We start from the raw sequence: 24,093 nt of genomic DNA, 5'->3' as shown, positions 1-24,093 counted from the left end.
TGCTGTGTGCTGAGATTCCTTTATTTCCCCCCTATTAACAGTAGAAATGGACAATATAGATAAATTAAATTCAGAAAGGTCAATTAAAACCTTGTAAAAGGTGAGTGACCCCTACTAGACTTCCATCCCTCCTATATCACATGCTGGCATTTAAAACAAATAGCATCTGATTGGTCTGCAGGCCTTAAGGGGGCCCTGTTCCCATGTTGGGTGTCACTGAATATATTTATTGTTGGCTGCGCGCGGCAAATTCTCCGGCGCTGATGAGGACGATTGCAGCTGAAACAGCTTTATTTTCGATGTTAAAGCTTGCTCAGTGGTTTCCTTGGAGGGGTTTTCGTTCTTAAGGTGCTATTGAATTCGCGTATATTAGCGGAGCTGCAGATGGGCAACATGTTATCGCCCTTTGGAGGTGAGGAAGTCAGCATTAAAGTTAGAGAAACATGTACGTTTGCACAGATGAAGTGCATTCAGTGCGTCGTTAACCCCTCATTGGTGTAAAGAATGCCCCAAATGTGTTCATATTTAATCATAAATTCAATATTATTTGCTCATTAATATAAGTGAGCTTATTAGTAAATGTTAAAAGTGTTTTGTACAAGTGAAGTTATGTTAAGTTTGTACATGTGCCAGTCACAGATGGATACTTTATTGATCCTGAGGGTAATTTTAGGATCTAGCAGCTTAAAAATATAACAAAATAATAAAAAGGACTGCAGTGCGTTATACAGTTTGGTGGTTGTGCAACATGTTACAATGATTCTGTGCAGAAAAATTACACATAAATGAAAGAAAATACACAAAAATACAGAAATTGATCTGATTATTGATGATTGATTTCTCCTTTACTTGTAGCTAAATGCTATTTCCACCTTTTATCGTGTACTTAGCTCCTTAAAATTTAAGCTATCTGATTAAACTGTGACTTTAACCAAGAAAAAATGGGTTTTTATCTTTAGTTTCAGGGATTAGCTAGCAATCTCAACACACTTTTTGCTCACTTTTTGAAATCTTAACTACACCTGACTTCATATGTAGATATATGCTATTAAATTAATTGTAAATTCAGTTCTTATTTCTTTAATGTTAGCTCAGCTTTTCACATTTTGCCCACTTATCTGCTAATAACTGCAAAAACACCCCCAAGGGTACAAATACTCCAGTTTTGAAATCAATGCCCACCATCCGGAGCTCCACCGCTGATAGATGGAGGGCAGAGCGAGCGGTATAGTGGCAGTGCTCTAAATTTAGTCGCCCCTCCGCTTGTGAACTAAATACCAATGACAACAGACAAACCGACACCCACCCACCCACCCACCCACTCATTCAGTCGGCTCAGTGCTTCTGCAGCCCCCTCTGGCCCACCCGCCCCGCCACAAAGCCCCAGTACCGGGGAGCGGGAGCACCCACGCAGGTCGCACTACCCAGTCTGACCCTCTCAGCCTCTCACCTTTCTGACTTCCTACCCCCGAGGAGACGGGCACAACTTGAGACCACTCAGACCCCCCACCCCTGAGGGTCCTTCAGGACAGGTAAGACATCACTCGGGCCTCTCCGCAGGTGTCCAGGTCTGATGTGGCATTTTGCACTTTGAATCAAGCATGAGTCTCGCTGTCACCCCCAGTGCATTGTGTTGGATGCATTGCTTGCCTTCTATTTGAGCTCCCTTGAACATTTTTTAATAAATATGTTGCTGAGAAATGTTACAGTTTGACACTCTTGTGGGGAGAATATCCTGTGTCTAACCGCAAACTTTCTGAGAAGTGTTTCGGACCGGAATGAACCGCCTGCACTGTGCCCTCCGACACCTTGGTGTAAAGTTTCCACTGTTCTATTTCACCCATGCCTGCTGTGACAGCACCGCGTTCTCCACCTGCGTCCTCTCAGGCCGCTCGGGCAATTTCAAATCTATCGATTGCCGGACCCCCTGACACAGCCGGCTGCCATGTCTGAGGAGCATGTGCTTGGCGTTTAACAGCCTAAGGTTATTTAAAGGGATGTGCTAACTTTGCCCTTTTCCCTGCCCCAATAAATTCTATGTGCCGGTTCTTTGTGCGTGGTGCGGATGCTTGATGTTGCCCAATCGATGGCCGACATGCCGCCTCGCCTTCCTGTTATGCGTTGGAACAGGTTGTACTGATGTGCGCCTCCTGTGACTTCTTCATGCCTCATCCCAACTCCCCAGGGGCAGCCATGTCACAGTTCTCCACCATGACGACCCAGGAGAGGAAAATGCAGGCGGCGGCAATCTGCAGAGAGGTGCAAGCCCAGGAAGGTAGCCGTATCGTTTCCTCTTCACTTCCTTGTTTTTCTAATCCCCCTGACCTCTCACTTTCTCTCCTTGCATCCTCCCTTGGCTTCCGTTTCCAACGCCACCTTCTCGTGTTCCGCTCCTTTCGCCCATCTTTTTTTATTGCAAATGGATGTAACGCCATAACTTAGAGGACACATTTATGCTCGGGGCATATTAACTTTATTGTAAACGCCAGCTCCACGCGCTGGACTCTGCCACCTTATAGCAAACATGAGCCCACCATTTTCAGCCTTTGCCAACCCTCCCCTCCCAGACCCCCGACTATAAATAAGCAAATGAATACTTTTATGGGCCAAAGAAACTAATCCCTTTGTCGTTGTCCTTTTGAACACGCTATTTCAGGGTGAGGACAACTGCGTGGCTCGTGGGGGGAGGAAAGGGAGGGTCTGAAGGCTACTGACAGCTGTAAGATATTCTGGCAAATTATGCGTCTCGCACTTGGATATAGGCCTGTGACATCTCCATGATCAGCATGCAGTAGCGAGCACGTGGAGCAAACCACAAAACAAGCACCGAACATGAGTTGATTACGAGGGAGGATAATTCCTCGTTCATCATATTGGCAGGAGTACCAAGTCAGCAATCCACGTGGAGGGCTTTTTTCTGCAGCAGCAGCGTTGCCTTTTCTCTCTCTCTCTCTCTCTCTCCCTCTGTGTGAATATAATTTGTATTCAACAAGGTTCGATAGGTGGGAGTATACAAATTAGGAAAATACATTTATCTTGTCACAAGTCTGATAACTGTACTGAACACACACACACACACACAGGATCTTAAGTCTTTTGTCTCCCTCCGTCCAGATGCAGAGATGGATCTGGGGAAGAAAATGAGCGTGCCTAAGGACATCATGCTGGAGGAGCTGTCTCTCGCCTCCAACCGGGGCTCCCGGCTCTTCAAAATGCGCCAGAGACGCTCCGAAAAATACACTTTTGAGAGCATCCAGAATGAAAACAACACGCAGCTCAGTGTAAGAGAAAGTGTGGTGCAGTGATCACATGTGGATGATGTCATACAGAAAGCACGCATGCACTGCACAGTCTCATCAGGATGCCTTTGTCTACATTTTTATCTTAATAATCATATTTGCTTTTTGACAAGAACTCAATGAGAAGATCGATTCCACTGTCATGTTTGTGCATGAGCAGTGACACTACAGGAAGCAGTAGTTTATATTAGTTTAGCACGAATATGTCAAAAGGTTAAAAAAAACACATACTATGTCTTCTCAAGCCAAGTAATTTATATGTTACACCTTGTTTCTTTCAATCCTAAGAAACTAAGGTGTAAAAATACTCCCATAAAATTGCACTTCTTTTTCAAAACATTATTTCTTTCTTATATTTTATTATAACCCCCATAGCATCAGTCTCAGCCTTTAATATTCTTCCTGGGGTCCTCACAAATACATACAAATATTTATTTTTTATTTTTTAAAACAGAAGGAAGGACAAAATAAATACATACATATAATTGATAAAAAATAATGAAATATAATATAATAGCTGTGGAATAATGGAGACCAGCCATCTCATGGAAATAATGCAGTTTCCCATAATAAACATACACTTTTTTTTTTTGCTTTTTAATGTTTTGTGAAGGTTTTTTAAATGTTAAAAACAAAGAAATTCCCTATAATATGTATGTATAATGAAATAGACAGATATAATAAAATACATATCATTATAAAAACAGTTTTTGGACAGATGTAGTTACAGTATTAAACTTAAATTTAACAGTTTTGTCTATTAAATAGAAAAGATGTTTTTGTAAAATTACAATGATATCAAAATGAAAAATAAAAAACAAACCAAAAAATAATTATTATGGTTATTCACAATTACTTTTAAAAAAAAATATTGTTTGACTTTCAACATTTTATTTCACATTATGTTTTGGTCATTTCATCATCAGGAAGAATCTATAAAGTCTAAAGGTGACATTTTTTATTTTTTTTTAGTGTACAAATTTATATAGACACATACATAAATCCCATAGCACATAAACACAACAAACAAGGATGCACAGCGAATAATATAAAGTTATATCTGACAGGATGATTTTTAACCAATAACAATTCTTCTAGTTCATAATACACCTGCAATTGTTCCCAAAATAAATTCTCATGAGACTAAAAGCTCCCATCATGTCTTTTAATTGTAACCTCAAATTATGTTAAGACATATTTTGTGTTTTTTTTTCTGTCTTGTGTTTGCATTACATCTAAAATAAAGGTTATAATTACACAGAACACTTCACATTCCCATACCACATAAGTAATTAGCCTCCACCAGATAATATTTATATGAAACAACTCAATTACAGTCTGTGCTCCAAAACAAAACCTTTAATATGTCCTTGTATAATCTACACAAACATTGCAAGACAAATTATTACACTTACTTTTTCATGGATTTTCAGCAAACAGCCTGTTGTTGTTACAGCGGGACACAGGAAGTCTTTATGCTAACCCTGCCCTGGCATCATAATTAGCAATCATTAGCCGTATTGATCCTTTTTTTAGGCTCCTAAAGTGCAGAACTGCTCCTTTAAACACACACAGATGTAAAGCGACTTTGATTAAGAGGTTATTGTAAGAATTTCACGCTGCCCGAGTGCGCTTTCTCCAACGCACGGCCATCCATTTCCCTCCACATCTTTCCCCTCCATCGCATGAAAAACACTCGCACAATACCTCACATCCTGACGACGTATACGCGGGAGAGATTAAGCACTTGAGGTGTTTGTTTGACTCGTGCTACAGACATGGGGCTGCGCAGAGTAGTCAAAAAGTTTTCCAGCTGGTCATAAGTAGCTTTATTAATGTCCCTTTTGTGTATGGACGGGCAGCGAGCCAAGTCAGCGTTTTCTTTTCCCAGCAGTACTTATCTACGCCTGACCTGGTCACACATAACGCAATTTATGTCCCGGAGCTCTCAGTAGAATTGAATCAAGATAAACTAACTAAGTTTCTCTTTGTTATATCTCATTAATTAGGAGCACTAGTTATATCCCCCTTTCATTTAGTTGCGCGGTGGCCTTGTGTACTTTTCAATGCCCTCTTGAAGTCCATAGATAAAATAATTATTATGCTCCAGGGAAGTTTTTTTTTTTTCCCTCTCCCTCATCTTTGAAGTGAGAAACACTCACATATCTCGGTTTGTTTATTGCTCGGGGCAATGGAAGGATTTTGTTTCAAGTTGTCAACATTTCCTGAGGAAGTCCTCGAGTAAATCACCATGAATATCGTTCAGAGGGATGAAAGCTGGCTGCGGTATATTTTATCCACGTCCAGAGAACAGTGCTTCTAATGCTGAGAGCAAACGGACAGGCTTCTCGCGAAATTCAGGAGTCGAAAAGTGGAAGATTTGGTCTCAATAAAAATTAAAAAAAATCAGCAAACGTATGCAAATAATATTTTTATTATGTTTCGCACAAATATGTCAGAAGCATTGCCATCTGTCAGAAAATAACCCAATATGCTGCGAGGAACAGAGGAGCAGCTTGCAGTCATCTTCCTCGGGAGATGAAATTTACTGAGTTGTCATGCGATGGCAGATGTTCAATCCTCCGCTTTTCTGAAGAGATTCTCTCCTTGTTGTTGAGAGCTGTCAGTGGCGTTTGCCCACATCTGTCATTTCTAACGCCGGTGAATTATCCGTAAACCTGCAAAAAGGGATTTTTGAGGCAGCAAAATTAAGAATGAGGACAAGGTTCTTGACATGTTTTCCAATTTGAGTCAATTTGGTGGACTTGGTGGCCAGTTGGTCGCATCTGTCCATCCATGTCTGTCCTCCAACGCACACCCACTTTTTTAGTTACTGTTTAGTCTGAGGGGAGGATTTGTGTCTTTCAGTGAAACCAGCTGCCCTCTGTGACTTAAAACAATATTATTAGAGCCGTGAGAGTTAACCATTAAAGCTGTAGGCTGGACAGAAAATAACCTAAAACCAAAACTCAGGCACTTCCCGCATAAAGCAGGAGGAGCTGCAGGTTCTTGTGATAACCTTTAGCAACCACTTTAGCTTCACAATTCTGTGATAAAATATTGATTTAAAGTTGCTGTGAACTATATTTTAAAGCAAGAATGGCTTCAGGATTATTACTCTTCTCTCAAAAGCTTTGCTGAACATTTTAGCATCTTTCAGATTTTGTTGCCTCACTACTTTCATTAAAGTTGTTTCCCAGAGTCCCTACTAAATTATATCTATATTATATCACATGGCAGACAGACAATTTGAGTGAATAAAGTGGAAGATTTAGCGCTAACTTGTAAAATATTGCTTTTGACTTGCTGGTGGAGACCAAAATGGAGCTAAAAGGAGAGTAAATGTCGTCTTTTGATCTTAAAGAATGAGAATGTCGCTCTGTATTTTACAGATGTGCAACAAAAATTTGCTTGATAAACTTAAAAAATGACAATATAGCTTGACTAAAGGTGGATAAAATAGTAAGAGTCCTACGTATTATTCATGGAGGTCATTAGCGTTGGTTGTTTTATTCAGCCAGCTCCATTGTTCTTGACTCAGTGCAGCCCTTTTTTTTCTTCTTCTTCTTCTTCATGTTCCCAAGTAACCAAACAAAGGATTTAAGTTTAAAACCGAACATCTCCAGAATAACTCGGAGCTGCTGGACCGTCTGACGTCAAGCATTAACTTCGCCGAGATCCCGACCGATAAGAAACTGCGTCAAGCTTTTCTTTTCCAGTCAACTGACCTCTTTGATCTCTCTCTTAGAACACAGTGGTTTTCCATACGGAGAACGGCAGCGCGGCAGACTGCCACAGCAACGACAACAACTTGGGTGACAACCAGCAACCTAATGCAACATGTGACGCAGCGAGGACGGAGCCAAATCCGGGCAGCATTGCCCCGGGTAGGTGGAACAGTGCAACACATTTCAAGCACACTGGAGCTGGAGTTCGCTTTTGTTCAAGCCCAACACACTTTGCTTTCTCGTTTAGCTTGCTTCTTTGTTGTGCAGTTAGTTTTGCACATGTGTTGAATGTATGAGAAGTGGTGTAGCTCCCGGTGGAGAGCCTGCGCTGCACAAAGCACTGGATGTGCCGTGTTTTGATAAGGATTCGACTGTTTCTCATTGTTTGTAGTCACGCAGGCTTTGATCATGTAGGAAAAAACATTCTCTTCTTGCCTGGAATCTGCCGGCCTCAGGCAGAATGTGATTACACTTGTTTTTTTTTAATTCTCTCTTTCTCCGCCTGTCCTTCTTTCTCTTTCTTTCTGTCCTCATCCCACTCCTTTGTCTTATGTCTACTCCTCCACATTCCCTCTCTCTCTCTCTCTCTCTGTGTTTCTTAACCCACCTTATTGCAATCAGCTCTTCCCATCGTTGTTGAGTTTCACCCACGGGAAGTGTTTCCTGTTTGCATCTCGTGCCACTGATACCATCGGCTCTGCGCTCGCATCCGCCCTCATGTCTTAAATTTTTTTGCCCAGTTGACACAAAACCAATACGGGTTTAAGGATGAGTGTGTCCACGCTGGGGTGGGGGTGTTATTTCTGGACCAGACACCACCCTGCAGTGTCTGAATGAAGTCACTCCAGCTGTAGCAGAAATTAGGCCAAAGTGCAAAAGGTATCAGATGGTAAGAACTCTTAAAATAGTGCACTCGTCCACCCAGGGGTGCATGTTCAGTGGTCCTGTACTGGATGGCTGTAACATATTTTCCTCTGAAATTACAGTAAAAGTCGTGTTTTATCTCATTTTACAGTGTTGAAACTGTAATTTGCAATAGATTACAGGAAACTACAGTAGAATATAAGGATTTTTGCGTCATAGTGTTACTAGACTTTCCAATGATACACTGGATTTATATAGTTTTTCTACTGGATTCAACATTAACTGTAGTTATCTGTAATTTACAACATTTTTCTTTAAAACTACACAAACAATACACTTAATTCGGGACATATAATATAAATATCAATGTGTATTCTATATTTATGACCCAGAAATGAGATCATCCAACTCAACAACAAAGGCAAAGACAAGTTTTTAAGGATTTGGAATGTATGGAATTATATTTGTGCCACAATCCTTGAGCGCAGAAAAAAAATCTCGAGCAAATAAAAACTTATCGTAAGCAAACAAAAATCTATTCTGCGCTAAAAACTATTACTGCTTTGTTTACAACTATCAACATACACGCACGATCACGCTGTCTGTCACTCGGTTTTGTCATTTGGAATTATATTTGTGCCACGATCCTGAGCGGGAAATTGTCAAAAGCACCATGTATGACAAATTGTAGTCTAATAAATATATCTTAATTAAACTTAACGTAAAAAAGAAAACAAAAATCAGATAGTCGGTGTAAATGTGTTAATAATATTCTTGTTTATAGTCTGAAGTGTGCTTCCAAAACTGGTTAATTCACACTGTCAGTTAACTTTTTTCGCTTCAAAAAAAAAAGCACCAGTTATTTTAAAAACCGTATTTTGAATAAACTATCCACTTCTGTTGGCATTTGGCTGTGTTTTTATAATTATTTATTGCAGCCTATTAACACATTTTATCATCTAGTAGAGGTTAATGTGACCCTGCAATGTGTGCTAATACGGTTACTGCTGCCAAAAACTTTACTTTCATGAATTTTGTGCTATTTTCAACGAAGCGTAGAGAAATCAAATGTGTCTAAAAGCACATTTGAATACAAGAACTATGCACAAAAAACCTGTATGCTGTGTGTTTCTTCATCCCGTCAGTGATCTTTCTTTCATCTCTGGGCGTGTAGCCGTCCTTTCCCGCGAAAACATCAACCCGGCCGAGCGTCCGACCGCAAGAACAACATTCCGTGGACTCAGAAAATCTTTTACACGATGTTTTGTAATAGATTCCCCCCCAAAAAATCTGTAAACTTCCCCACAGGTCTGTTTGGTCTCTCCTGCTTCCTCCTCGGGGCAAAACATAAACTCAGGAAGGGGGATTGTTCATTGTGAGAGGTTAGGACGTGACACGACGCCCCGCGTTATGTAATGCCTGAGCTCGCAAGCCCCCCTGAGTGAAGCGCCGGGCTTGAAGGATAGTGCTTTGGATGGGCCTCTCCCATCAACACACACGGACTACGCGGGGAGACGTACATGCAGGCATGCACATACACACCGGCCCAAACACAGGGAAGCTGTCCGCTGATTTGTTTTGCTGTGAACTTTAACAAGAAAAAAAAAAAGAGCTGAAGAAGAAGAAAAAAAAAAACAGTGGAGGGTTGCAATATCCCACACTCACTTTCTTTCTTAAAAAAAATCATATTTGGGCTCAAATGCAGAATAACACAACAGTTTGCATCAGGTTTTTTTGAGTTATGAAAACTGGTAGTGCATAAAACTAAACTTAATTGAGTTTATTTCCTCCACAATCAAAGCTATTAATTGCCACTTACTTCAAACTGGTAGTATAAACATGTTTTAAGGTTGATTATTCATATAAAAAAAAAAAGTTATTCCAACTAGTATTACCCTGTGATTTAAAAAGATTTGTAAGTGTTATATAGCTAATTAGCATACATATGAATACATGATTGTAAGTTTGCAATTTTCAGAAAGAACAGGTTGCTTTAGTGTTAAATATGAAGGTAAGAGGACATGAAATAATGACATTTTATTAATTTACTTCAACTTGAATTTAGTTTTAAATCAACTAATCCAGAAATTTGAGTTTAAACAACACACAATATTAAGTTGAGACCATTTCCAACATCATTAAGTCACCCCAACCCACTGAAATAGTATTTGCAAAGGTTTATCCAGGTTTGTAAAAGGTTTATCCAAATCAGTAAACTAGAATTCTGACTTTGCAACCATGCATTTATTTAAGTGGTGGGAATCATTAGAAATGCTGAATTACTTCACTTCTCTTTCCTTCTCTCTTTTATTCACTCTCATACAAAGTCAAATTTAATAGATTTACGATTTAGTTCAGTGTACTTAGGAAACAAAAATGATCTCCCCAACAATGTTATGCGTGCCAGATTTTTTAGATTTCATCCATCACTAAGTGCTACAAACTTAGCAAAGCAACTTTGAATTCTGACAGCTGGAAATGCCAGCGAGAGGTGAGCTTTTCTAACTTCAGCGCTCTGAAGTCATATGATGAGACAGTCAAGCTCGCTCACGACAGGCTGACAGGCCCGTGATCAAAGAGGAGGATCAGTTTTCTTTGGACTGCGTGTTTGCTTGTTGCTGTTCGAGTTGTAATTTGGGTCTTAAATTTTTACCCAATTACTCACCGTGTGTGAAAAAACATCCAGTAAAAAATGTAGAAAAATCTCACACATATATATATATTATGGAGACTGGCAGTTCTTTATTTGACAGATAAAATCCTTCTATTCATGCACCGTCTCTGTTGTATAATTTACCCAGGATATGGAGGTCCTTTGAAAGACATCCCCCCAGAGAGGTTCAACAGTACAGCTGTGCCAAAATCCTACCACTCACCCTGGGAGCAGGCCATTATCAATGACCCGGCCTTGGCTGACACTCTCATCCCCCGCATGCCTGAGCTGGAGCCCCAAGTGGACCGACCAGGGTACAAGAGTTTCAACAGGTAACAGCCGCACAGGTGGACGGCCAGCCATCAGTCAATACAACTAATGATTGAATACATGTATGCTGAATTATGAACCACGCTTTTTTTGCTCCTGTCATATTTGCTCATCTTTCATTGCTATGTAAAGTCTTGCATCTCTATGGAAGCAGCACAACCACGACTAAAGGTAGAGATCATTTAAAAAGGTCTCCTGTGCAATGTGATGCACTTACATAGTCATAGATCATAAAAAATACAAAAATAAAAGTTTAATTCCTTTGATTTATCGCTTGCAAAATTAGAATTAAACAAGAAATAAAACTGCAATCAACATGAACGACATTTTCCCCAAGCACCCACAATTATAAATTATTCTGGAAAGAACAATAAGGACTCTTCATGTTAAATATTTTATACTGCTTGGATTTTTCATTTGTTTCCGTACCAGTCTCTTATCTGTTCTGTGTAAGCACTGCCTGCAGTTCAGCCTAGTTCAGCTGAAAGTCTCTGAATTTTTGCCACAAGACTGTTGCTCACAGCTGAGTCACTAATAGCTTTAATATTGCGCCAAAGAACACAGAATTTTTTGATTTCTACAGAATTGTGTTAATTCAAATGGTTTATTTTTGGCTTCTTTTTATATATATATATATATGTTTTGAAACGTGTTGAATGAAGGGATTTTTGCAGAAATATCACAATTTTAATCTTAGATTTGATACAGTGGACTGCCTTTCACATGTGATTAGCTCAAAAAGCCAGTGGAAAATGTCAAATCTGACACTTCTTTCTTTCTTTTACATTGTTTGGTTGATAATTGGTTGTTTTTTTAAAAGATAAAAAACCTTTCGAACCTGCCAGATGGATGGTTCAGATGGCTAAAGTGAGACTGTACGGTCGCCATGATCCCAAATGGAAACTGAGGGTTAATCGTAAATGCCAGGACATCATATATTAGTAGCACAAGTCAAGGAGACAGACAGTCAGAAATCTAGCATGAGCACAAGTTGTAATACGAGTAGTGTTAGTGCTGCTGATTATATGCAGAAAATATGCAGGTTCTAAGGCTTAAAAAGCAAAAACTGAATGTACTTTACTGCTTAGAAATTTAACATTACAGTCATTCAAAAACTGTCTTTCAGGATTTACACAGTCCTGCTTTAATTCATCATATGTGCCAGTTCTGAGTGAGCAACACAAGCATTGTCCTTCACCTCCCTCCATAACACAGCGCTTCTCCCTCTGAGCAACTACATCTTAGAATAGAAGAGCCTTTGCTTGCTTTTAATTAGTTGCATCACTTCAAACGTCACCGCTGTTTCTCTCATGTGACAGCTGACGTCGCTCTGTCACTTCCAGGGTAGCGACCCCTTTCGGTGGCTTCAGCAAGGCGCCCAGACCTGCTCCCGTCAAGCCCATCCAGGTGGAAACCCTGCCGGAGCTGCCGGAGCTCCTCCAGGGGGAGGCCGCGCCGAATCGACCCTCCTTCAACAGATCTGCTCTGGGGTGGGTGTCGGCGGGTGGTCCTCTCTCCCTGCCTACTGTCTCACTGGAGCCCATGCTCATCCCTGAGTCAGAAGACCTTTGAACCCGTTATGAAGTCACACAGAGATGCTGTCTACTTAGCTGCTTCTCCCGAGGTTGTTGTGGGCGGGCTGAAGTTCCTGTCAGAGCAGAGTGGGGGGTGAAAGAACGCATCCTGTTGGTGGTTAGCTTGTACGCTTCATCCACTAGTTCTCTAGTGATGTGAAATATTGCACTGCAGAGAAAAATATATAAATCACTTTGTTCGGTGGGCCGACACACTCCTGGAATAAATGAACATTGTTGTATATTAATGTGCATAAGAGTATTTTATCTTGCAGACACAAGTTTTTGCTCAATAAACTGGTGTAGCATGCAAAACAAAACAAACAAAAAAATCTTCTGTGATTTATTTTATTTTTTTAAAACTTTAGGTCAGTGTTGTGCATCTGAAATCGCTGATAAAATAAATACACGCTTCTGTTTTTGGGCACGGATGCAAATTTGAAACATATTCCACAACATGCCCCCCGGCAGTAATTTCACAGTGAGTTGGTATGAGCCGCACTGAAGGCTCACTTGAGTGAGTGATGCTGCGCCTGTGCGCTGGAGTCCAATGCAAACCCATCACTTATCATATCGTGTGAGAGGCCAAAGATACATGTGAGCCACTGTAACACGCCTCAAGGTTACACTGCTTGACAAATCAAATCTGCTTCTCTGACATGAGCGACTTGACTGATGTGTCTCTCACCTTTCGGCGATGCCCAGTCGAAGGAGTGGGATTGATGGGAGAGCAGCGTGATGAGCTGTGCCTGCTCCTTATCTGTCTGTATCTTCTGTTTATCACTACAGTGTTTATTAAGTTCTCTCAATATGTAGCAGATTTATGCAAACAGATCCAGTTAAGCTTGCAGGCTGTGCAAGAGCTGCATAGATTATGGTGTTTTTCTGAGAAAAGTTCATTATTTAACCTGGTCTTGGAAGCTTGTTATGCTGTTATATTTATCCATGACTGAGGTGGGAGAGCAGGTTGTCCACTAATTGCAAGGTTGGCTCCTTGGCCTCCTCCAGGCGCTGAAGTGTCCTTGGGCAAGACATTGAATCCCAAGTTGCTCCTGATGGCAGCTCTGCAACCATTAGTTTGTATGAGGGAGGAGTGTGTCTGAATGACAAACACATGTGAAGCACCTTGTAGCGAAGGTTTAAAGGTGCTATATGAGTGTGGACCATTTATACTGTAGTTTGAAATGAAGAAATAGAAAATAATCTGGTGAGACACAAAGTAAAAACAGCTTTTTGTGCCGGATAAAGTTATCGAGCTAACATGCTAACTTTTAATTTAGTGAAACTTGCTTTTCATAATGTCCTTTTTATGTGCATATTTATTCCATTTAATATGGAGAATATATGTTTGTTATCTGTTTGTTCTTCCATCTTTTCCTTCACCCCGACCAGTGGAGGCAGATGATTGCCTTGTCGCTAATACAAATAGGAAAAACAAAGATTAAATAAAAGAGGAAAAGGAGGGAGGAAGAAAAAAAAGATTGCTATGAGGGAATCCTTGGATTAGTTGTGTTCTCGTGTATATTTATGTCAGGCGTAGGGTCTTGGTGAAGTTGTGTTTTATGTTGTCTGTGTTGGGTTTTATTCCTGAATGAACACACTGGACCTCAACATTCTAACTTGTTGGGTTAATTTGTAACGTCAATCTTTTCGTACTGGAAAGCATTTTGGCTCAACAGCTGCTGTTTAAAATGTGCTATATCAATAGCAGTGGCTTGACTTAGAATAATAAGTGAGGAAAATAGAACAGAAATATATAAAACTAGTTTGTCTATTCGCTGTTTTTAACACATTTACACTCTTAGCCTGGTGTTTCATAATTAACGATGCTTGAAATAAGCCTGTTGCTAAGCGGAGAAATAATTATTCCAGAGGTTCATCCCCATTGACCTATTGCTCTGAATGGCTGAAAACCTCTCGCCACAAGGTTAAAAGAAGATTCCCACACGTTTGACCTTTGACATCAGGAGTAGTTTGTGCCAGTAACTGCAGCTTTGGTGCTCAGTCCTCGTGATGTGTCCACATGTTCCAAGCTCAAGTCCGATTTACCAAAATGCGATGAGCAAGAAAGACTAATTATTACGACGACGTACAGTCAGGAGGATTAGGAGTTACACCGGGCAGGTCTCGGTTATCTAGGTAGTCAGAGCTTGCAAATCACGATGACAAGGTGCAGTGTATTATATAATGTTGTATTTGCAACATATGACCGAGCTCTGACGTCAGCTGAGTAATTTATGGGTGCGGTTTGCAAATCAGCTGATTAGTTTGTTGTGTTTGGTGTCAGAGGCAGTTTTTGGTGGAACATTTTAGCAGTTTTGTACAAATACTTTTCTTTTTTGTGATTTTTTTGTCTTTTCCTTTTGCCTTCATTATTAGTTTTACACCAGCTGGTATGTTTGTTCCATTTCACGCTTAATTAAAGTAATCAGAAGTTCGGATGAGTTCAAAGTTCGTTTATAGCAACAGACACACTGACAACAAGCACCAAATACGCAACCTGAGCCTACAGATGTTTGAAAATTTCCCTCCTTTTTTTCTCGAAATCTCTTTATCTTTCTGGGTTTGATGAAGTTTGTGACTTCCGATGCTAAAAAAATTAAGTTGGGAAATGCCTTTCAGATGTCTCACAGTCCGGCATCGGCATTCCTGCCTGTGTCGGAGAGCCGTTGGAATGTGCAGCTCCCGGTGCCACTCCCTTTCTGTCCCACTGAATTCCTGCTGCCAGCCTCTTCAGGAGAACTGTGTGTACAGCACTCGGTCACCGCCAGCTCTGCCAAGCACCACAGTAAATATCGAGCAGTGTTTATCACGAGCCGGCATGAACTCTCTTTGAACTGGGAATGTAGCCATTATCAAAATGCAGCAACGGAAATATTATTGGCAGGGACTGCAGCGTAGGCCGAGGGTCGGGGGAGCCAGACGATTCGATTATTAGTGCCGAACTGCAACCGGTTTCCCCTCGAGCGTGTTTGCTTTGGCATGAGATGGCACAGCAGGCGTTGGATTATAGGCTAGGTCGAGAGTTTGCCTGGGACAATAGGGTGGCCCAGTGTTGATAGAGATTGCCCTGGCTTGAAAGAATCAGAAATCAACAGTGCCTCAGCGAGCTCAAACGGCATTTGAAGAGGGAGAAAGAGCGCACTGATAAACATCTGAGTGACCGCTGGTTACGTAACAGGAACCCTGATAAGACGGGAACATGCAGTTGTTTTCGACAGGTACCAGCAGCGAGACAGATGTCAAATTGCACTAAACTTCATAACTCATGTTGTGATTTTTTTCTTTTTTTTTCTTCCCCCCTGTGCGACCCAGCTCGGCCCGAGCAGCTGGCTCTCTGTATCTTTATCAGCAGTTAACAATGGATCCTGCTGCTGATGCATTCACTGTCATGTTTTTTAAGCCGAACTCCCCCGGGTTTCCATCTGCACACACAGCAGCGAACACTGAGTGTGCTGCTGACACAGACTACTGCTAAAAGGTTGAGCCACTTGACCAGCCAATATCCCAGAAGGATTTCTTTAAACATGCTTGGGTCGGGCGAGAAAACAAATGTGCTGTGAAATAGCCGCAAGGGCACTGAGCTGAACCTTTTGAGAAAGACGTACGGCTCTCTGAAAGGTTTCTAGCATATGGACGCACTTTTGAGGAGTCACGTTTTGGTCGGGATTTACGCTGGCGTTTTCCAGCCGACACGTTGGAAATCTGGGATTAACCTTGTAATATTGTTTCAGAGCGACCTCCTGACACAAAAATCCACAAAATTACAGACGAGCGCGGCTAATCTCGCGTGTCATCGTTTATAGTTTATGTCTCTCTCGTTTGATGACACGGTGGACTTGCCGAGGCTGATGAATGGGCGAGGCAGGTGGTCGTTCTCACAGGAAAGTGCAAAGCCCGATGGGATATCTAAAAATATGAGCGAACATAAAGCATCCAGGGGGGGGTCAGCGCGGCGGTGTTGGGTTGCCGATGAGGTGAGGTGAAGGGTGACGGGGGGCACGCATTCCGCTCCTGAAATGATGTGAAAATGACGCAGTGGGTGGAACTATGTTTCGCTCGGACGAAAACTGCAATCCGTCAAGCTTCGTCTGCACATTATCAGGAGTGTGCCCAAAATGAGCCTCCTGCCCTGATGCTTCACTGAAGGACAGAAAAAGACTGTTGAGAGGTTAAGTACACAAATATCCACCTCTGTAGAAAACCACATCATGGAAGGATGCACAGAGCTAGTAATTAGCCTGTATGGACAAATGCACATTCAAAATTGTGCTCCTGTTTACTTGCAAAAGCCCCTGAGACCAATTAGAGCTCTCCGAGTAATCCAGCCACTGTCTTCCGCCTCAGGGGGCTCGTCTATATACCTGACTGGTCAATATATGTTAACCTCCTCTCTCCTGTTATTAGCCAGTCGAGAACTATTAACCTCCACAACAAGTCGCTGAGCAATCTGTGGCATCTTCAAGCAAATGCTCTTTCATCTTCTAATACAGCCGAGAAAGAGCAGAAAATAGCGTTAATTTGGAGGAAATCGCTCATTCTGATGGCATTGTCGGTGAAGGAATAATTAATGCGGCTTATCTGAGCAAATGAAAGCTATTACTTTCCTAACATGCAGCACCGAGGCGCTGGCATGCCTCTCCTGTGTGCTGCAGCTACCGTGGATACGGCAAACACAGCAGAGAAATACATCACAGTCACCCCGGCTGGCCGCGCTCCAGAGTTAATGTAACGTGGTCAATTGCCAAAAAATGATGCTCATGTCATCCACTTCTCTGCAGTAGAACAAAGAGCAAAGTCCTGCTTGGGAGGAAAATGCAAGTTTGTACAAATGCTGGGAAGTGAAATAAACGCGCAGAGAAGACGAGCAAAATCTCTCACCTGCTCTCACGGCGTATTCTGAAATGCACCCACGCTGGGACCTCATGCTGCGCTGTTGGTAATGCTAAGTCATCATGACAGGACACAAATACCATTTCAGTTGTCTGAGCTTTCTGCGAGGCTTTATTTTTTATTTTTTATTTTTTTAAATTTGACTGAAACCAAAGGGAATTTCCACACAAGCGAGAAGTGTACTGAAAAGTGGCGGAACAAAAAGTCCTCTCCAAGAACTGTTGACTTCATTATTCTTGAGAAACCTGATTCCATTCCAAAAACTCATCATTAAGAGATTTTAATCCCTGGTTTAAATATAGCACAAGTTGCTTCGGAGGCGTCGCCCTCCCGTGGTCCCCATTGTGGCGTTCGAGCATGTCTAATCTCTTACGTAACAACGGGGCATTCACTTCTGTGTGGTTCCTCATTAGTAGTAACTCAATAGCAACGCAGCAAATGGTGTTCACAGAAAACATTACAAGCTTTGCTTTGTTCAGTCATTCAACTCTGCAATTTTTTTTTCAAACAGAAAGTGACATCCCCTCATTCAAGGGGCGAAAGCTCGAACAGCTTCAACTCACACTCTTATAAAATAGCCCCATATTTGTTTGTTTATTTGCTCGTCGGTCGGGACAACTTGTGTCCTCACAATCCTTTTCATTAGTACGAGCTGTTCCATTTGAATTATTTGCATTTCCCATGATACCACACACATACGAACTTGCGGGCGCGTGTGTGTGCACACACAAACATGCACACAAACTAGGGCATTTATTATTACCCAGGCCGAGGCAGGAGCAGATTAAGTTCACATTTTAATTAGACGCTAAAATTTTTTTTTGCAGTTTGCTATTACTGCAGCAGATAAGACCAGCGGGAGAATCAGAGGCTGGAGCTTTATTTATTCAAATTTACTTAAACTATATTCCCGCTGTCCTGTGAGATTATGCTTAAGGACCCCCTCCAGTGAAAATCAAGTGGTTTTTTCCAACTTTGTAATGTGTCCATATGATGTTTTTTATATGTTAGGCGATCGATCATGAGTGAAATAAGACTGTGAATGTGCACAACAAGTCCGTTTGTGGGCAGGTTGTTATTCATCTGCTTCCTGTTCATCTTTGAAGCAGTTTTAGGCAAAAATTGATTATTTTCAAGGGGGGAAAAATGCATAAATATGTTATTTTGATACACAGAGATGGGTTTTTAACGGTTAAATCAACATCTAGAGTGGGACCTTGAGGAGCTGATTCTTGCTTTGTGGTTTATGAGTTTAATTGAAGCTTTTGATGTTAACTTTACATCCATCTTGGTGTAAAATCAGAGCTTTTACCGTGTTGAAATAACATGTGGGATGGTTTGCTGCAGCTACATGACGTGCACTGAAACACCAAATGCCAAAAATACGTTCCTGTTTTTCATGAAACCAGGCGGCACTTGAAGCACAAACTATTCAAAAAGTTGCATGTTCTCGTGACACAACTTTCCTTCTGGTGCGCACTGAATATGGATTTAAAAGCCGGGCGACAGAGCTAAAAATACCCCACTTCAAATGGCACAATTGGAATTTAACTGCCCAGCGAGCCGATCAATCACATCATCAATGAATCTATACAAAACATGAGCTAACTTGTTGACTGAATTACATCTGATGCTCTATTTAAAGATACCACAAAGCTGACATGTTGGGTGAAATCGCAAAAAAAAGTGGCAACCCAAGCAAAGAGAGGACATAGTTTTTGTCATCTGAGCTGTGTTTATCCACCGCGTTCAGCAAATCTCTCGCTGCTCATCGGGGCTTTCTCAAGGTGAGAAGTCAGGGCAGCGGCACCGGCTCTCTGCGGGATGTTTGCTGTGTGCACTGTCTCCTTGCAGAGCTGGCACGGTGATGATAATTAATCTTAAATTAAAATGCCCTTCACAACAGAATCAAACCTGTGTGAGATTAGCGGTTTGCTGGGCTGTTAGATTAAAGATCAACATCCAATTGATGTCACAGCAATTTTTACCCAGAGTTGACTGATAAGAGCAAGTAAAAAAAATCCCAAAACCACAATTCTGCAGAAGTCATTCAAAGTGCACACAAGTCAGCCAGGCAGTGATGTGTCAGTGCAATGATACAGTCATTTTTAGACTTTTGGCACAAAGTTGCGGCAACAACGCTGACGGCGCACAAATTGTCAGATTCAGCAGCTGGATTGCAAGCTGTCCACCAAGGTCAGCAAAGAAAAGTTTACGTTTGTGGAGCTTGTTAAAGACCTGATCTCTCTGAGCTGTCTGATCCATAATTTATAAGGAGTACAAGATATTCAGTGGCAGCACTTCAAAGCGAGGAGGCTCACAGCCAGGGTGGGAATGTCCAACATTATTATGGGAAGCCTCTCTATTCAAGCACCGAGCAGCACAGTGATAACAAAACCCCATTGTCAGTCCTGTTTAAAAAGCATATATATTCTATTTCCCATAGAATAAGCATATTAGGATGTACTCCGGCGCAGTACGGGACTACGAGGTAAGTTAAAGCTCACATCACTCAATAGGATTATTGCCACACTCTTGAACTTTTTATATATTTCGAGAGGAAGCATTATATGTCCCTGGAGGAAATGTGTGCAGAGGGAAATGGCATTGTCTCCTCTATGGGCTCTTTCAAGTACTTCCTGGGGAAAGGCTGGACTGCGCTGATACATGGAGAAACCTCAGCTCGCTCTCCATCACTGTTTCCTCAGCTTTAATGAGTGACTGATGTTTTTTGAAAGCACAGTTTTGTTTTGTTTTTGTTTTTTTTGTCTTTTGCACAAAGCTTGCTGGACATATGGCCCGGCTGAAATGTTTGGCACACTTATTTACACACTGTAAAAAGTGGACTGTATTTTTCATTTTTTCTTGCAGTTACCTTTGTTTTTTTTGAACAATCTACTGTTGTTTTTCAGTAAGTAATATCCAGTAAAATCACTTTAAAAAAAAATTAATATTAAAAAAATCCCTCAAAAATGTACAATGATGTTTTTTTTTTCTGTGGTTGAATAAGCTACAAAATATTATTTTACAGATATTTTATGTTATTTAAAAGGGACATTTGTGCATTTTAATATTTGAAAAATGGTTAAAAAAATTCACTGTTATTTTAAAAGTTCATTCAGTTTGGTGAAATCATACACAATATCTCCTAAACTCAGAAAAACAAAGATGTATCAGTTGATTGCAATAAGAACAGTATGTAACATCAATATTTTTAAAAATCTGTATTTTTACTAATAGTGATTTGTTAGTTTACAACATGTGTCTGCAAAATTATGCATATTTTTTATTATATTTAAATTCAGCAAAAATATTAACATGTTTTTTAAAAAATATTTTCTGTTACTTAGAAGAAGAAAAAAAATGTGTATTCATGATAGAAAAATGATTAAAAAGAAAATGGTGTTTTAAAAGAGTCCCTGTTTGGTAAAACTACAAACAATATTGCGTAAAATTACAAGAAAAAAAGTATAAAGTGACTGTAAACTGTACTTAACATTTACATAAAAAGTCTGTATTTTTATTTTACAATGTGATATCTTAAAATGACACCATTTTACAGTACTTAAATCCACTATATCATTATTTTATTTGGGGTTTATATACTTGCTGTTATTATTGTTTATTTTATTTTATTTTTTAAAATATTTTTTTCACATTACAGTATTTTTTCTGGCACTCTTGCAGTCAGATTTTTTATTTTTATTTTATTTTTGCAGTGTACTTCTGATAATAGTAATCCCTCATGTTGGCTAAATTGTGTTTAACCTAAAACTGGACTCCCACAATACACAGCGGAATATTCTCATTTATGATCAGGGTAACTCAGAGGCTTTAAAAGTTATAACACGGGATATTTTTTTATATATCACATATAATAAACGCCCTTTCGGTGCTCTGTAGGGAGTCCACACTACTTATTTTAATTAATATAATAATTCTAAATAAAACTGGTGGTCAGCTGTGAGATGTAAAAACATTGCAGGACTATTCTACTCTTGCTTCAAAAAAAAAAAAAGTGGGAGAACAGCTTTAATTGTACATTCCTTTCATTTGCTTTCTTTACATAACAGGATCAGGCAGATGGTGTTTGAGTAACACCAGGATTGCATGGCTTTTCCCTCCACTCCCAGTTGCACATAATCACCAGGCACATTGTTGGGGTGTAACCATGCAGGTAAACACCCCCTGAAAAAAAAGCTTTACGCAAATGCATGCATGCAGGAGTTTTACGCTGCATCCAAATGCATTTTAAGTGCTGGTAAACAAATGTTCCACTGTGCATGTGATGCTGATTTTATTTTATTTTGCAGCAGCAGCAGCAGAGTTGTAAAGTCCACTCTGCATTGTAGTGGGCTGCACCATAAAGCAGCATTAACGAGGCTGCCAGCGGAGTTGGCGCTCTGCAAATATTGGAGTGTGTGTGTGTGTGTGTGTGTGTGTCCAAGCCTGCGCGCTGTGGCCGTGGCACAGCGGTGTTACAGTAGTATGGCAGACTGCTGCAGTAAATACAGTGTTGAAGAGGCGGGGTTTGACATCTCGCCGCTGAAAACATCTCTAATCCAGTATTTCAGGTGCCGAAGTCGAGCGAGCGACCATTGCTCACCACCGCCGCGCATCAGCGAGCCGCAGCGGGGACGCACGCCTCCGAAGCCGGAGTAAAGCAAAGAGGAAAAGTGGCCGCTGGTGGACTCCGAAGTGGACAAAAGGAAAGAAAGAAAGCCTACAAAGGGAAAAACCAAGAGGGAGTGAAGTTTCACCGGGAGCACTTCTCTGTGTGTTTTTTTTTTCTTCCTTGACATAACCAGCGACTCCTTCGGCTCTTCTTCCCCCGAAACTCAACCGCTCTTCACCGGAGGATATTACTTTTTATTTTAGGGGGCGCTTTATCCTCTCATATGTGAGTGTCTTTCTTTATTTAAGTTTAAGTGTTGAAACTTTCCGAGCTTGAGGCTGTTTTTGTGTGTGTGTGCGTGTGCGGGGCGGACTTGTACCTGGAGCTCAGGTAAGTCGGAAACCAGGTAGGCCTAGCGTTAGCTTCGGTTAGCTCACTTGTCAAGTTAGGAAACGAGTTTTAAAACAACCCCAGAGCTGCTTTATCGCTTTTAAAGTGTTATTTAATCCAACTTGAGGTCGTTTCGTGTGTATTAAAGTGGTGGCGGTGTTGCTGACAGCCTGCTAGGAGTGTCGCTATGTGTCGGTTGGTCATTAAATATTAAAATATGTAGCTAGCATAACAAAATGGAGCCTGCCATAAAGTGGTCATCTGCCAAAGAAAACAAAACAAAGGTGATAGCAGTCTGTTTGAGCAGGTATCACTGGTTTCATCTCACCTGCTCTGTGACCTATATTACAACCATTTAGCTTTACCTGTTGAAATGGTTTAAAGGGACCTGCTCAGGTCATATAATGCTAATTTACGCTTGCCAAATAGTGAGACCAGCCCCTACATAGCGACTAGATGATTGCAAAAGAGCTAATTTCCTTATGTTATATATAAAACATGGCTGTAAATCATTGTAATTAGACACAGCCTGAACAGGGGAGATAATGCTGTAGTGTTGCCTGTAATCATCTTGAATATCAGGCCTGATAAAGTTTCACTTAATGACTGTTTGAGCCACATAAAAGCAGCTGCACAGCTTTAACATGAAGCACAGTCACTCCTCTCACATTCAGCGTTTAATTTAACACCTTATTTAGTATGTACCGGCACATGAAGTACAAAAATCTCTTTCCGGTGTGGCCTCGTATTTTTTTATATTTCATCACAGCCCCTCAGAAGTTTCCAGGAGCTCATTCAGCCTCCTTCTCTGCACCCAATGAACTGCCTTTTTTCCTCCCCTTTCCTCTCTTACTTTAATTCATTCCAGTGTGAGGACCCCTCAGCTTGGTGATGATGAAGCAGTGAGATCACCAGCCCCTATAGACATCGTGTACACTCACCCCTCACCGCTCATGCTTTTGGAACATTTCCTTCAGGAGCAAGATGGTGAAATAAACATGGAGGCATGCTGAAGAACCAGTTCTGACACCAGGCCTTCTGTCTGCTCTTTGTTTTCGAGCGTGTTGAGCAAGAAGTGCACTTTTATTAGGTCGTGTTTGCTTAATGTGCCTGCTGCGTTATATATTTTTTTTAAGACCAAAAAAAGAGCTGAAAAATGTGGTGCAGGGTCGCCGGTCGTCATCGCTCTTGATGTTTCTTGGCAAGCCGTTGTCATTAAGGAAGCAATCGTAAGAGCAGAGAAGAGGATGTTGTATTTCAGTCTGATTGTGTTCAGTGTGGAATCCTGGATCCGTGCTTTTGTTCTGCCTCTTCCTCTGCTGGACGCGGTAAGAAATAATGGGTGACTCAGCTCGGTGTGGGTGACCTGTTCAGTTTCACAGGGCTTGAACACGGTGACCGTGCGTTGGAAAGCGGCGAGCCTTTGAGCAGGAAGCCCACACAGGATATGACCGCTGCATTGTTGCCTGAAGGCTCAAACCGTGTCTGCAGTCTGGAGGGAATTTTACAGTCAAGTTTCACTGTCGGTTCAGGGTTTTAGCATGCGGGGTCATGCTTTATTGCTCCTTATTGTGCATGCAGTGGGGGGCTGCTTGTGCAAATGCTTTTGTAGATCTTCCAACTTTTGTTTGTTTGCCCAACTCTTAATTAAAACACACAGGCTGACTGAAGGATTTTAAATCCAAGAATATTCTGTCAGCAGTAAAAGCAGAAATGAGTGGTTAAACGTGTGATATTTTAGCGTTTT

The 24,093-nt window shown here is 41.1% G+C and overlaps 2 protein-coding genes across 3 annotated transcripts in view; both read left to right on the top strand.

Moving 5' to 3' along the window:
- The first annotated feature begins 1,396 nt into the window (after window positions 1–1,396).
- LOC103360331 (myozenin-2-like) lies at window positions 1,397–12,780 on the top strand. Its single transcript, XM_008286040.1, has 6 exons — window positions 1,397–1,532; window positions 2,186–2,275; window positions 3,115–3,281; window positions 7,048–7,186; window positions 10,693–10,876; window positions 12,218–12,780. Exons 2-6 carry the CDS (start codon window positions 2,194–2,196, stop codon window positions 12,444–12,446), a joined length of 801 nt encoding a protein of 266 aa, XP_008284262.1. The 5' UTR covers window positions 1,397–1,532; window positions 2,186–2,193; the 3' UTR covers window positions 12,447–12,780.
- A 9,008-nt stretch (window positions 12,781–21,788) lies between these two features.
- usp53a (ubiquitin specific peptidase 53a) overlaps window positions 21,789–24,093 on the top strand; it is a 30,166-nt gene continuing 27,861 nt past the window's right edge. Inside the window, exon 1 of one of the 2 annotated variants that reach the window (XM_008286038.1) lies at window positions 21,789–22,241. The gene's annotated coding sequence lies outside the window, so the exon portion shown is untranslated. Of the gene's footprint in view, window positions 22,242–23,314; window positions 23,675–24,093 lie in introns of those variants that run through there. The other variant, XM_008286039.1, reaches the window with a different exon arrangement.

The sequence above is a fragment of the Stegastes partitus genome, unplaced genomic scaffold (genome assembly GCF_000690725.1).
Source record: "Stegastes partitus isolate 25-593 unplaced genomic scaffold, Stegastes_partitus-1.0.2 Scaffold428, whole genome shotgun sequence".
In the NCBI taxonomy this organism is placed as follows: Eukaryota; Metazoa; Chordata; class Actinopteri; family Pomacentridae; genus Stegastes; species Stegastes partitus.
The sequence above is the reverse complement of the archived record's forward strand: the minus strand, read 5'-3'. Positions and strand labels throughout refer to the sequence as shown.